Source organism: Danio aesculapii, chromosome 24 (assembly GCF_903798145.1).
Source record: "Danio aesculapii chromosome 24, fDanAes4.1, whole genome shotgun sequence".
In the NCBI taxonomy this organism is placed as follows: Eukaryota; Metazoa; Chordata; class Actinopteri; order Cypriniformes; family Danionidae; genus Danio; species Danio aesculapii.
This window is the reverse complement of record NC_079458.1, coordinates 12832552-12848818: the sequence shown is the minus strand read 5'-3', so window position 1 is coordinate 12848818 and position 16267 is coordinate 12832552. Positions and strand designations below refer to the sequence as shown.

At 34.5% G+C, this 16267-nt stretch overlaps 1 protein-coding gene across 1 annotated transcript in view; it reads right to left on the bottom strand.

Annotated features, from left to right (window-relative positions):
• Positions 1-14271, bottom strand: part of col11a1a (collagen, type XI, alpha 1a) — a 130497-nt gene extending 116226 nt beyond the window's left edge. The window contains exons 1-3 of the mRNA XM_056451152.1: positions 13890-14271; positions 6308-6472; positions 3843-4056 (exon numbers count right to left, since the gene is read on the bottom strand). Coding sequence (XP_056307127.1) covers positions 3843-4056; positions 6308-6472; positions 13890-14010 — 500 coding nt within the window. The 5' untranslated portion in view covers positions 14011-14271. The remainder of the gene's footprint in view (positions 1-3842; positions 4057-6307; positions 6473-13889) is intronic.
• Positions 14272-16267: the final 1996 nt, after the last annotated feature.

Here is a 16267-nt window from a genome sequence, read left to right as displayed (position 1 = left end):
GACCCAGAAGGGCTCGATCCAGCGACCTTCTTGCTGTGAGGCAGCAGCGCTACCCACTGCACCACCGTGTCACCATATATAGCAGCATGCTTCCACAAATTAGTATCTCATGATCGCATGATCGTGATGTGAGCAATTGTGACTTCATAAATTATAATACAAATTATAGTGTGGCATACTTGTGACTTTTTTTCCGTGATAATACATCTCACAGTCATACTTTTTTAATCTCATGATCACGCCATTTTTTTGTGAATGTGACTTTCACAAGAAATAAACCATTTACAAGAAATAAAGTCACTATTACAAGTCATACTATGCACTGAAAAAAGCCGCATTGTACCAACTTAAATAAACTTCTTACACCTAAACGAATAGTTTTTCTAACTTATTTATTACTAAAAACCATAATAAGTTAAGTGTAAACTAATTAATTCATGCCGTTGTAACAAACTGAAGTAATGTGTTTACGTTTTCACTTTTTACAGTGTGGAAAGTAACGGTTTTGAGAAATAGTGTCACAATTATGCGATTAGACGTTGTGTAAAACATATACAAGTATGACTTTTTGTCTCATAATTGTGACTTTTGTTGCAAATATGGATTTATATGTACTTTTTTTTATTTTAATAGTGACTACAGTATCTTGCTTGTGCAATTTTATTTTTTGATATTTATCTTGTTAGATTATTTCTCAAAAAAAAATTTACATTTCACAATTTCACTTTTTCTCATGAATGTGCCTTTATATCTTGTACTATATTTCAAAATGTAACTTTATATCACATATAGTAATTGTGACTGTCTTGTATACACTACCGGTCAAAAGTTTGGGGTCAGTTTTTTTTATTTTTTTTTAAGAAAATGATTCTGTTTATAAAAACGGCATTTATTAAATGTAAAAAAATGATTGTTAAATATTTGTTACAATTTTAAATAATTGCTTTTTTATTGTATGTAGTTTCAAATTAAATTATTACATCAGTCATTATTGCTTGTATTACTATTACCATTAATAATAATAATAATAATAATAATAATAATAATAATTATTATTATTATTATTATTATTATTATTATTATTATTATTATTATTATTATTATTAATGGTAATAGTAATACAAGCAATAATGACTGATGTAATAATTTAATTTCTGAAGGATAATGTGACTGAAGACTGGAGTAATGAAGCTGAAAATTCATCTTCAAAATCACTGGAATAAATGATTAAATTATTACATCAGTCATTATTGCTTGTATTACTATTACCATTAATAATAATAATAATAATAATAATAATAATAATTATTATTATTATTATTATTATTATTATTATTATTATTATTATTATTATTATTATTATTATTATTAATGGTAATAGTAATACAAGCAATAATGACTGATGTAATAATTTCATTTCTGAAGGATAATGTGACTGAAGACTGGAGTAATGAAGCTGAAAATTCATCTTCAAAATCACTGGAATAAATGATTAAATTAAATTCTAAACTACTTTTGAACATTTATTTTATAGTGCAATAACATCTCACAATTTCACAATTTGTACTGTATTTTTGATTAAATAAATTCAGCCTTGGTGAGCAGGATAAGCTTATTTTAAAAATGTAAAAATCCTACTGACCCCAAACTTTTGACTGGTAGTGTATATCTCAACCGATCTGTGTCTCATAATTCATGACTGTGGTGTTTTTTCTTCATATCATGTTCAAATTTTCCTCACAATGAACTTTTTCATTTGCACTTCAAGACAGGCTTTCATAACTATCTATTCATGTTGGTAAGAGTTTCCTGATGATGTAATCCTTGAGTTTAATATCTGAGGTCAAGCGTCTGCCACAATGGGTCCAACTTTCCATCTTTCTAAAAATAACAGAACTCTAAAGGATCACTGCTAAGGTCAGATCACCTACGGCCCTGTCGGCTCCACTCCATCAATCCAGAATCTCAGTGAGATCTCCTCTGGCTGAAGAAGCCACACGTAACTAACTGAATCATCTACTTGTCAACCAAAACGGTCCCATAAATGTCTTTTCTACACATGTAATGGCTCAGGACCAAAGTTTAAAACCCTAGACTGGCAACAAAAATGACTTCCTGCTGTTAAGGTCAATGACTGACCTCCATCTGACCCTGTCTACTCTCTCAGGATGAACCTAAAGCTAAACAGGTCTAAAAATCCACTGTACTAAGCCGCCCTACAAATGGAAAGTGCAGTATCTATGCAAATGCTGAAAAAAGGTCTTCAAAGATAAATTTTATAACTTTATTAGAAAATAGGCCCATTTTAAAAGTCCACTACAGTTAAACTGGTGAGTTTTACCATTGTTGAATCCATTCAGGCGATCTGTGGGTCTGGCAGGAGTACTTTTATCTTAGCTTAGCATAAATCAGTGAATCTGATTAGACCATTAGCATCTTGCTTATAAAAAAAAAAAAAAAAAAAGAGTTTCAATAATTTTACTTTAAGCTTGACTATTCTGTAGTTACATTGTTTATTAAGACCAACAGAAAGTTTCAGTTTTTTTGGCTGATATGGTTAGGAACTATGCTGGCATTCCAGCATAATGATCAAGGAAATTTGCTGCCGTACCGTGGATGAAGCAGGCACAATGATATTGCGCAGTGTTATTACCTAGTTACCTAGGTGGGAACTATTTTCATGCTCCGCATAATATCAGTGTGCCTGCTACAGCCACGGTACAGCAGCAGATTACCTTGATTATTACGCCGGATTGAGATTATAGTTTATGCAGATTAACTCCCCAACAAAAATAATTTCAGTCAATCAAAATATATGAATTCTTTTAAAAATAGATCCATTTAAGTCATTTGCTGCAATATGTCACCCTGGACCAAACTATAAGTGTCATTTTTTTTGGAAACTGAGACTTATACGTCACCCCAAAGCTGAATAAATAAGCTTGTTTGTTAGGATTGGACACTATTTGGTTGAGATACAACTACTATAATCTCAAATCTCAAATCTGAGGGTTTAAAAAAAATCTTAATACTGAAAAAAATCACCTGTAATGTTAACAATTAAGTGCTTAGCAATGTATATTCATTCATTCATTCATTTTCTTTTTGGCATAGTCCCTTTATTAATCTGGGGTCGCCACAGCGGAATGAACCGCCAACTTATCCAGCACATGTTTTACACAGTGGATGCCCTTCCAGCTGCAACCCATCACTGGGAAACATCCATACACACTCATTCACACACATACACTACAGACAATTTCATTCATTCATTCATTTTATTTTCAGCTTAGTCCCTTTATTAATATGGGGTCGCCCAGCAGAATGAACTGCCAATTTATCCAGCATATGTTTTAAGCCTTTAACTTAACCAATTGACCTATAGCGCATGTCTTTGGAAACCGGAGCACCCGGAGAAAACCCACGCGATTGCAGGGAGAACATGCAAACTCTAAACAGAAATGCCAACTGACCCAGCCGAGGCTCGAACCAGCGACCTTCTTGCTGTGAGGCGATTATGCTACCCACTGCCCCACTTTAGGTTTTGATACAGCAAGACGGTAGGAACTATTAGGAATTACAGTATGAAGTTTACTTAATGTCTTCATGGAACATGATCTTTACTTAATATTAATATTGATGATTTTTGGCATAAAAGAAAATTTTGACCCATACAATGTACTGTATTTTTGGCTATTACCAAAATAAATAAATAAATAACTGTGCAACATAAGATGGTCCAGGGTCACATATATATTTCATCAAAATGAAATATCGCAATGTCAGTTTTTCCAATGTCATACACCTCACAATGTCATACATCTGTGTGCTTTGTGACTTACTTTCCGTCGGCCAGATTGAGAGCACGGAACAGAGGGTAATCCTCCGGAGCAGGTTTGCCCGTCTGATCCTCATACAGGAAGACAGGTGAACGACCCACCTCCACGCCCAGCTGCTGGACGCCTTTCTCATTGTAGATGGACAGTAGGAAGGACTGGATCCCTGCTTTGGGCTTGATGGTGGTTAGGATGGAGAAGTCTTCAGGGAACACTCCATCTAGAAAAACAGCAGACACAGAGCAGCTTCACTGATAGGTATTTATTTAATCGTTTGTTTGTTTCTGAAGTGATTACAAACAGATTATTGGTTTGTTGAAATTGAAAGCAACTTTTAGGGATATTTGCATGTTGTGTCTTAAAATATGTAAAACTCTAACCATACTCTTCCATCTATATATATTACTACAGTATATTACTACACAGAGAGTATTTCTGATAATTACTTCTAATATGGATACACTTGTAATGTATCTACGTGTGACATGATAAACTTGAGCATACAAAAGAACCAACACATTAATTATTTATTTTAAAAAGAATTTGGGAAAGACAGAATTCAATGAAACCTCCATGTAAAAAAAGGAATAATGTATTATTTATTGTATTTGTTATATTTAAATGATATTTGTAGTCAATTTATTAATTATTTTAAATTTGGCTGGAATATAAACCGTTTTAAAATGTTTAAAAATAATTTTAGGGTAATTGTTATTAGCCTTCTTAAGAATTTATTTATTTTTCTCGATTTGCTACAGGACAAACTACTAACTTGTCTAATTACCCTCACTTGCTTAGTTATTCTTATTAAGCCTTTAAATTGCACTTTAAGCTAAATACTATTGTTGGTAACACTTTATTTTGATGTTCTATTTAAGTATTAGTAGACTGTCTGCTTAATATCTGCTGATACTGCTCCTTCAACAGACATTTAACTGAATATAAGAAACTTTGCAAGTATATGTCAATTTACTCTAACCCTAACCCCAACCCTAACAGTCTACTTATAATCTAAGTAGGCATCTAAGTTGGCATGTAGAAGCAATATAACATAATTCAACAAACGGACCATCAAAATAAAGTGTGACCCTATTGTTTTGATAAACAACCAGTAAAATATTGTGTTCTGTCATTTTGGCAAAGACAAAAAAATAAGTTATTAGAAATTAATCATTAAAACTATTGTTTTAAAACATACATAAAAACTTTCCTTTAAACAGCACTTGGAAAATATTTTTAAAATATATATAATTTCACAGGAGTGCTAATAAGTTTGCCTTCTGTTATATATATATATATATATATATATATATATATATATATATATATATATATATATATATATATATATATATATATATATATATATATATATATATATATATATATATATATATATTAGATTATATATAGATATATATATATAGATATATAATTATTATTTTAATATTATATTATATTGTTTAATATTTTAATTTTTTTTATCTATTTAATCAATTTACTTGTTTACTGTCATTTATTTTCTGCTGTGTTATTAAATCAGTTTTAATTTATTCCTTCAGTTATCCATCTTTCCATGTTCTAACGTCTAAGTTTAATAATTTATTAGTGCATGTGCATTTTTAGTTTTTTAAAAACCCATTAATAGCTGAAAATGAGAAAAAAAATACAATATTTTGTGACATTTTACACAATTTATAATCCTTTAAATCAAGATAAAAATGAGCAGATGCAATAGATTTGCTAATAAACACCAGATATATGACATTATCCAGGCTGCACATATATTAACAAGTAATAAACATGCATCTGTTTTCCACCATATAAAAAACAACATCTGCAATATTATAATCGCATTCCAATTGCATAATGCAGGGGTGTCCAAACTCAGTCCTGGAGGGCCGGTGTGCTGCATAGTTTAGCTCCAAGTTCCTTCAACACACCTCCCTGAAGTTTCTAGTGTACCTAGAAAGAGCTTGATTAGCTGGTTCAGGTGTGTTGAACGTATTGGGTACATTCAGATAACTGGGAGTCTAATGCATAAGCTGACTGCCACACTTGTATGAATGGTCATTAGTTGTTTATTTGCACATAAAAGTGCAGCATGAACATTCTGTGAAACATCTTTTTTTTTTCTTTTTTCTTTTTTTTTTTTGCATTTCCCTAACAAAAGAACTCCTGAGGGTGATTTTAGTCATTTATATAATCATAAAATATTTTGGGGTGAACTCTCTCTTTAAAACCATTTGTTAATTTCTTATGCAACTAAGCAGATGAGCCATGCTGCGGTCAAGAGATTTCAGCCAAGTTCTCCAAGCGCTTAACAATACAAGCGTCTGAGTGAAACATGGCCCCGCACAATCAGGGATGGCATCTCCTGTCAAAAGCCTTGGCAACCGTAACAAAGGGCACATTTAAACGCAGCTGAACGTAGGCAGGATATGGAGACATGTTCGTGGGGTTCAGCTTACCTGGGAAAAGCTGCTTGGTTGGGGCACTGAGCTGGGCATTCTTGCTGATTTTGTAGGCCGCGTCTGGCTGTGATGCTCTTCGGTTTGTGCAAAATCCTGATGTTTTGTGTACTCCTTCTGGGACAGTGGGAAATTCTAATACTTTTAGGACATCCACGGGTTCAGCTAAACAGGATAGAAAAGACATGCAAAATGTTAGCAGATGAATAATAAGGAGAAATGCATCAGAAATATTTAGCAGATGATTAATGTTATTAAATTGTAGTTTAACTCCAGCTTCAACAGAATGACATTTTAATATCCACATTTACAATACAATAACACTGTAATAAATTATATTATATTATATTATATTATATTATATTATATTATATTATATTATATTATATTATATTATATTATATTATATTATATTATATTATATTATTAATTTTCTTTTCAGCTTAGTCCCTTTATTTATCCGGGGTCGCCACAGCGGAATGAACCGCTAACTTATCCAGCACGTTTTTTACGCAGCGGATGCCCTTTCAGCCGCAACCCATCTCTGGCAAATAACCACACACACTCACTTGCACTCATACTTTACAGACAATTTAGCTTACCCAATTCACCTGTACCGCATGTCTTAGGACTGGGGGAAACCGGAGCACCCGGAGGAAACCCACGCGAAGACAGGGAGAACATGCAAACTCCACACAGAAAGGCCAACTGATCCAGCTGAGGCTCAAACCAGCGACCTTCTTGCTGTGCGATGACAGCACTATCTACTGCGTCGCCCTTATATTATATTATATTATATTATATTATATTATATTATATTATATTATATTATATTATATTATATTATATTATATTATATTATATTATATTATATTATAGGTGACACAGTGGCTCAGTGGTTAGCACTGTCGCCTCACAGCAAGAAGGTTGCAGGTTTGAGTCCCGGCTGGGTCAGTTGGCATTTCTTTGTGGAGTTTGCATGTTCTCCCCATGTTGGCATGAGTTTCCTCCGGGTGCTCCTGTTTCCCCCACAGTTCAAAGACATACGTTATCCGCTTGTTAAATGTGACATCACGCGAAGTGGCTTCCGGGTCCAAGCGCTCTTTCAAACTGTATGAGGAGACTCATGAAATGGTAATAATAAACGTTTACAAAGCGCTGTAATACTTTCGAAAATCACTATTGCAATATATATGTCCATGCCTAATATCTGATGGGCAGAAAGTGATTCATTTTTTTATAAAAAAATTTATAAATTGTTAAAATTTTGGTATTTGTGATGCAGCAAGCCCAGAGATTGTTGTGTACACTATGACTTTATATAAAATTCACTTTAATGTGTGATATGACTAAAAACTGATCATAAACAAATATTTTGTCAATTAAAATGAGTGGTGGCTTGGACCCGGAAACAGTATTACATACGTCACCAACATGTGACCACTTAACAAGCTGATAGGGGAATTAAATATACTAAATTAGTGCTGGATAGTGCTAATTTATGGATAGTGCTGGATTTATGCTGGATAAATTATGCTGGATAAGTTGGCGGTTCATTCTGCTGTGGTGACCCCTGATAAATAAAGGGACTAAGCCGAATAAAAATGAATGAATATTATTATATTATATTATATTATATTATATTATATTATATTATATTATATTATATTATATTATATTATATTATATTATATTATATTATATTATATTATATTATATTATATTATATTCATTCATTCATTTTCTTTTCGGCTTAGTCCCTTTATCAATCCGGGGTCGCCACAGCGGAATGAACCACCAACTTATCCAGCACATGTTTTACATAGCGGATGCCCTTCCAGTCGCAACCCATCTCTGGGAAACATTCATACACACTCACTCACTCTCATACACTATGGACAATTTAGCCTTCCCAATTCACCTGTGCCGCATGTCTTTGGACTGTGGGGGAAACCGGAGCACCCGGAGAAAACCCATGTGAACGCAGGAAGAACATGCAAACTCCACACAGAAACGCCAACTGACCCAGCCTAGGCACGAACCAGCAACCTTCTTGCTGTGAGGCGACAGCACTACCTACTGCGCCACTGTGTTGCCTATATTATATTATATTATATTATATTATATTATATTATATTATATTATATTATATTATATTATATTATATTATATTATAATCACAACTCATGTATGAAGTTGAAGTTACTAATTCTACACTAATTAATTTACAGTAATAAAGACTAAAAGAATTTATAAATTATTTTATAAAATAAAGACTTTATAAAATAAAATAAAGCTTTTTTAAATAATAAAATATAAATTTTATGAAAATAACAAGTTGATTTTAACATTTAACATTAAACAATCAAATTTAAAAACAATTCTATAACTAATACACAATAACTAATATAAAGTATGTGAAATCAAATATGTATCCTTCTGTATATAAATTTAATTAATCAAATTTAAATATCTTTAAAATCTTTATCACTTTAAATTATTACAAATGTTATAATGTTACTTTAATATACTGCTCAAAAAAATAAAGGGAACGCTTGGTTACATTGTGTTGATTTAGCGTTCCCTTTATTATTTTGACCAGTATGTATTTTATAATTTACATTATAAATGCAAAATTAGCTCTCCTGTGAATTTTTTTTTTTTAATTTTCAAATATTTCCCATGAGAGAGAATCATATTAATAGGCTAATAATATTGAACTTAAAAATATGAATTAAATAAATTAAACATCACATGGGAAAACTGTAAGAATACGAATTTCACAGGAGAGCTAATAATCTTGCATTCAACTGTATGTTATATGTGTTATATAATATGGTATATCTATACATTTAATATCTTTGCAGGTTGTATTCTGAAGTAAGCTAATGATAACCATAAAATTACCAATAAACACTGTTTAATTATCTGATATTGACTATAGTTCCCAGTACTGGGTTGCATCTGGAAGGGCATCCGCTCTGTAAAACGTGTTGTATAAGTTGGTGGTTCATTCCACTGTGGTGACCCCTGTTGAAGGGACTAAGCCGAAGGAAAATAAATGAATGATTCACTATATAACCAAACTCAGCCCAGTGCTCTTCATTCCTATGTGATTTGACCTTTGTAAGATGTCTGATTCCCTCTTCGACCCCTTGAAAGATACTTCAGCAACAGCTGGGTCAAATAAGCTTAAACAAACGGTTTCATTATGGTTAACTAAGCAAGATCTAAGATAAACACCGGTCACCCTGGATCACCCTGAAACTTCCCTGAGAGTCAACTTAGAGAGCAGCACCCTTGAGAAGACTTTCTTCATGATTCACTGCAAATTTAGGGCACATGTTTAGCATCTGGGTGTTATCCAGACTCTACCAATAGAGCCATATGTGTCTTCGGGCCTGGAGTGAATCTTTGGCATCTACCACATAAAACCGAATGCTCAGACCGTCAACAACAAAGGCAGACTATACGTCACAAAAGCACAAATTCATCTGAGGGAGGTCTAAAAAAACCCTGTAATAAAGACGCAGAGGCTTTCCCGCTGCTGAGAAAGCATTTACCACCCCATTTAAAGCTCTGAAAAGCGAAGGCGACACACTATTCTTCTACCAGTTCTTTGTGTTGAGCGTAGCGATCCCCCATTATCCCTCAATCCAAGCTTTACGCTAAACATACAAGATAGACAAAAAAGAAAAACCGCAACCTTAAACTGATGCTCTGCATAACCTCAAGCCTCACACACTCCAGATGTTAGCCTGAGATTGACCTTCTGCCATGCAAACGCCAAAGAAAAACGTCAATATTCAGAAACCTTTCGGAAAACCAACTGTGGATTTGCTGTCATTAGAAAAGCGCAGCTGATGGCCTGGTGTGATTTTAAACCAGACCGCTGTGCAAACACACATGCTGATTTGTAGCGCTGTCATTCTTTGCTTTAGACAGGCTAGTGTGTGTGAGAAAAGGATTATTAGACATCCAGTGTGAATGTGGAGGGAGGTGCTAACTGAGTTGATGAGATCATAAACTTGCCATTAATATTCTGTTGGACTTCCAAAAAAAGTGGGAGGGGCTTGTTTTACGGGGAGTTTTATCATTTGAATAAATCATTTCATTAGGAAATTTACTTGTTATGTTAAGAGGATGACACAAATGTAGCGTTTAAATAGCATCTGTCCAGTTCCTGTCCTCTTATTTGGCTCCATTTGTCTGTTTAGTGGGATATCAGGTGAAAATGCTGGAGACCGTTTTACCTGCTGCTCCTTGAGACTCCAATAATGAATTCAGTCAGAGTCTCTCTCTCTCGCTCGCTCTCTCTCTTTCATCCTGTATCTCTCCCTCTCTCCCCCCTTCTCTCCTCTTTGACACATGCGTGCCGCTTGAACAAGACCGCATTATGCCACAGGCTCTCCGCAAGGCAACCTCACTGGCGGAATTTTTTGCAAAAAGTTTTTCCCCATGCCTTCCCCCCCACTTTCATGACTGCAGAGAAACATCAAAGAACAATACAGCCTTTCAACCATCTGCTTCCCAAGAATACTGTTCAGTTCACCTCATAGAGGGACGGTTCAGCCAAAAATGACCATTTTGTCATCATTTACTTTCCCTCATGTTGTCCGGAGCTCTTTATTCCTTGTGTGAAGGTAAATTTGATGAAGACCAGGTAAACACCATTCACGTTTATTAAATAGAAAGAGAAGTGTGTTTAAAATGTTACATAGCAAAAGGTTGGCTCCGTTTAGAACGTTTTGCTTTGAATCACTAATCACTCTTAAGAATCAAGTTTCTTCTGTGACATCCATTGGTCCATGAAGAACCATGAACTCACTGTTTTTCACAGTGGGCGATGTGGTTCTTTTAAAATGTTCTACTGAAAGGCCCCAAAAAATGGTTCTTCTATGGCTTTGCTGTGCTTTTGAGACCTTCATTTTTATAGCCGAAAATTGTTGGAAAATGTTATGAATTCTGCTCTGCTTTCTGAAACTATTCAGGAACCCAAAACAGTTCTTCTATATAGCATCCCTTTTAGAATCTTTATTTTTATTTACAGGTTATAGTGGAAAATTGTCTGAAAATATACATTTTGCACTGAAGGTTCAAGGAATTAAAGATGGTTCTTCTAGATTTCATTTTTTGCACTTTACATTGAAAAAATTACTGTAAATGTTATGAAGTTGCAATCAGAATTATTAAACCCCCTTTGGCATTTTTAAAAAAATATTTCCCAAATTATGTTTAACAGAGCAAGGAAATTTTCACAGTATGTCTAGTAATATTTTTTCTTCTGGAGAAAGTCTTATTTGTTTTTTTTTGGCTAGAATAAAAGTAGGTTTTAATTTTTTAAAAAACATTTTAAGGTCAAAATTATTATCCCCTTTAAACTATACATTTTTTCGATAGTTTGCAAAACAAACTATCATTATACAATAGCTCGCCTTATTACCCTATCCTGCTTAGTTAATCTAATTAACCTAGTTAAGCCTTTAAATGTCACTTTAAGCTGTATAGAAGTGTCTTGAAAAATATCTAGTCAAATATTATTTACTGTCATCATGGCAAAGATAAAATAAATCAGTTATTAGAGTTATTAAAACTATTATGTTTAGAAATGTGTTGAAAAAATCTTCTCTCCGTTAAACAGAAATTGGGGGAAAAATAAACAGGGGGGCTAATAATTCAGGAGGTTTAATAATTCTGATTGCCACTGTATGCACTGAGGTAGCCAAACTGGATATTCTGTAATACTGCTGCTAAAAGATTCAAAGAATCTAAACGCATGCAGTTATGTAACATCAAAGTGTCACATTTATTTAAAAAAATTGACATTTTCACCCATCGAGTTGACTCGCACAAACATGACTTGAATGTAGCCCAGATGAAGCCTGCTCGGCACCGTCGACCATAAGAGTAAGAGGAAAGATTTCTGAAATGTGTGCATTGTCTGATGGAATGCACATCTGAGGTTCCTCAGCCTCAGGGGCTGAGAAAACATGTCAGTACACTGCCAGCTCAAGAGGGCACCCGGCAGAAATGCATTCACAAGCCACAAACCGCAAGACGCATTGCTTCAGAAGTTAATTGGGATTAATACTTTTTAAGATTCATTATCATCTTTGATAAATGACAGAGGGTTATTAAGCATGATGTATCATACACACTTCAAAAAAGTATATCTGGGAAATGCACTGTCTGATTTGTCATGTACTAACAACATTCAATTTTTCAAGGAGCTTTGTTCCTGTATGAGTGAGTGAGACCTGTCATAAGACAAGTCTAGGGGCCCTGGATGGCTCCGGGCCCTTTGAAGCCTCCAAAATAATAGGGATGAGCTGAGAGCACAGTCATCAAATAACGGGAAAGCACTTAGTAAAGAAACATTCCCACTGGGAAACTCAAGACATGGGAGACAATTTTGTGAAGCCCCTGCGTGGGCTTTGGCGGAACTAGGGGTGAATGGGGAATGGGTGATTTTAGCTGTAACCCACTGTTATTTATGCTAATTTAGTAACTGGAAGCAATATCAAATGTGTTGTGTAAAAAGCTTAGACCCAAACATGCTAAAAAAAGTAAACGTAGGTTACATATATGTGCTATTTTTTACATTTCTGCAACCAAAACATAAAGTTTGATGGTTTAGCTAAACTGTCAGATTTATGTTGATGTGACTTGATCAGTCACGCCCATTGTAATTCGGACCTCCCAGGTCTCAGTTACTATGAATCAAATTCTTATCATAATTAAAGAATATCAGATTAATAAAAAAATAAAGAACACCAGTGTAGTCAGAATGCACATCCACAATTAAGTCTTATGAGTGTACACTAGCATATCAGTTACAGATACAGATACAGATCTACTAAATCACACCATTCAAGCCTATACCTTTCCATTTCCCGTACCTAAATGTAAAGCGTGGATGTAAAACCCTGTGGAATTCCACCCTGCGAACCGTGTCCACACACACCTAACGGACCACAGGTTCAAACAAAGAGCTTCTTTCCCCCCCAAGTAAATCCCAAACTGTCTCTCCATGACACTCTCTTGACACATTCCTTCTGTCCACCCTCTCAAACAGTGCATTAGCACACAAAATATACTGAGATGCAATAATACCCTTCGTTTTTTGTAAAGTTTGGATGTATATGCAAATTTAATAGACAGAACATATTAAGACAAGTTGCATACTTAAAAAAAAATCACCTTCATAAAGTTGACCACTTTAAGTGCAGACTGTAACTTGATTATAGTCCTATCACAGTCTTGTCATTTAATTCATAAACTAAGTCTTATGAACAATATATAGTTTATGCCCTTTTAATTGCATTATTAAATTAATTGTGGCTTAACGGACACTCGTTAATACTTTATGAGTCTTAGTGGATTTATTTTAACACACTCCGTAAAGAGAGTGGTGCACACTTTTAATAATCTTTCTTGTTGCGCACACACATACATGCATATGGGATGCACATCTGCGATCACCTGTCTAAACGCGAAACGTTCAATCGCGTAAAATTCGCGCATCTCCTGTCTGAAAGCCCCTACAACTTCATCAAAAGTTTGGAAGTCTATCTTTCCTTACCTGCTCTGACATGTGGAGCCTGCAGAACCAGGACGAGGGAAACTGTGATCAATTTGAAAACAGTGGAATCCAAAAGCCACCTTTTCGTTTTCCACATTGGGGACCACCTTGGCCTCTCCATGGTCGGGCGCCCACAAATGTGCACAAAACCCGGGGCGCGCTCTGCTTATTTGAAAAGGACGTCCCTTCTACAATCCCAAAAGTGCCCGATCTGCTCTAAACAGCCATAGGTGAGGGGTATTTTGTCTCGCCGGGCCCCCTTCGATCCTTCTTTCCTTGCGCCCAGCCTTCAGACTGAAGGGATCCGGGCTTTAATCAAAATGAAACGCGGAGCGCTCGATCGCCTCACCGTCAAGAGGGCTGGACCCAGACCCTGGATTACAGGAAAATGACAAGGGAAAAATACCCCGATTAGCAAATCACGGGGCTTGAAAGTTGGCTAGGGATCCACCCATCAGTTTTCCAAAGCCTCCCCCGGTCGCCCTCTCGTGCGTCCCCCCATGAAAGCCGGCAGAATTTTCCCTGGAGTAGCCTGGGAATAAGAGAGAAAGAGAGAGAGAGAGAGAGAGAGAGAGAGAGAGAACGAACATGCAAGCTTGTTTTAGTAATGGCATATATGCATCAGCAGTAAAAGTCGGAGTTTAATTATAACTTTTTTATGTTAAAATAATTTTGTTATTTACAGTGTCGCAAAACTTTGCAGGCCAAAAAGTTGATGGTTCGAGCCCTGGCTGGGTCAGTTGGCATTTCTGTGTGGAGTTTGCATGTTCTCCTCATGTTGTCATGGGATTCCTCCGGGTCCCCCACAGTGCAAAGACATGAGCTATAGGTGAATTGCATAAGCTAAATTGGCCGTAGTGTTTGTGTGTGAATGGGTGTGTGTGGATGTTTCCCAGTGCTGGGTTGCAGCTGGAAGGGCATCCGCTGTGTATATGCATATGCTGGATAAGTTGGTGGTTCATTCCACTGTGGCGACCCTTGATGAATAAAGGGACTAAGCCAAAAAGAAAAATATATATACTGTTGAGGTCAGAATTATTAGCCCACCTTTGATTTTTTGTTCCTTTTTAAAATATTTTCCCAAATGATGTTGAAACAGAGCAAGGAAAATTCACAGTATGTCTGATAATATTTTTTCCTCTGGAGAAAGTCTTATTGTTTTATTATTTGTTTTATTTCGGCTAGAATAAAAGCAGTTTTCAAATAAAAAAAAAACATTTTAAGGTAAAAATGATTAGCCCCCTTAAGCTATATTTTTCCCCGATTGTCTACAGAACAAACCACTGATATAATAACTCGCCTAATTACCCTAACCTGCCTAGTTTACCTAATCAGTTATTAGAAACGAGTTATTAAAACTATTATGTTTAGAAATGTGTTGAAAAAAAATCTTCTCTCCGTTAAACAGAAATTGGGGAAAAATAAACAGGGGGGCTAATAATTCGTACTTCAACTGTGTGTTTATATATATATATATATATATATATATATATATATATATATATATATATATATATATATATATATATATATATATATATATATCAAAACGCTGACTCGAGCGCTTCCTATGTGAAAGACATGCTAAATACTAAAGAAAACTTAAATACTAAGACAATTATGTGGGCTAATTCATTAATCAAGCAAATAATACAAGTGTGATTTTAATTGTTGCACTTCAGAATTGCAGAGCTTGTTCAAACATCAATGCAATCAATGTTTCCTAAATGCTAGTTTGTGCTTTTATTTTTTTTATTTGTTTTTAAAGAGGAAAAAGTCACATGCAGAATATGTAATATATGCACATGTGTGTTCGGCCGCTGGTGTTGCTAAAGGTTTCTGAATTCTGCTTAATATTTTTTTTTAATGTACAATGTTCATTTTGCTAGCACACATTGTTTTTCTTCAGGCTGAACAATTCATCCATGCAAATTATTTTGCAGAAGTGTTTTTTTTTTATTTTGTTTTGGTAATTTTCAATCAGTCTGACCGTTTGCTTTCACGTTTGGAATGGCTGTACTTCTCTGCTTAAACTAGTTAAAATACTAGTTTAATGTAATTTTATAAACCACCGTTTCCCCCATTTATCAGCAAGGAAGTTTTGTCTATTAAATAAATTTAAAAATAAATATTTTTGTGTATTTTAATAAGTACATATCATAATAGTTACTTTAAAAACATGCCACAAAATATTTTTTTTATTTAATTATACTTATACTATACTATACTATACTATACTATACTATATTTATGGTGCATCCCTCATGAAACGTGATACTTTAATTTACCATCTTTTCATCTAAATTGCAGCATGAATGAAATGAACATTTGGCTTTGAGAACAAATGGCAAACAACCAGAGGATGCTCCTTGCCAAAA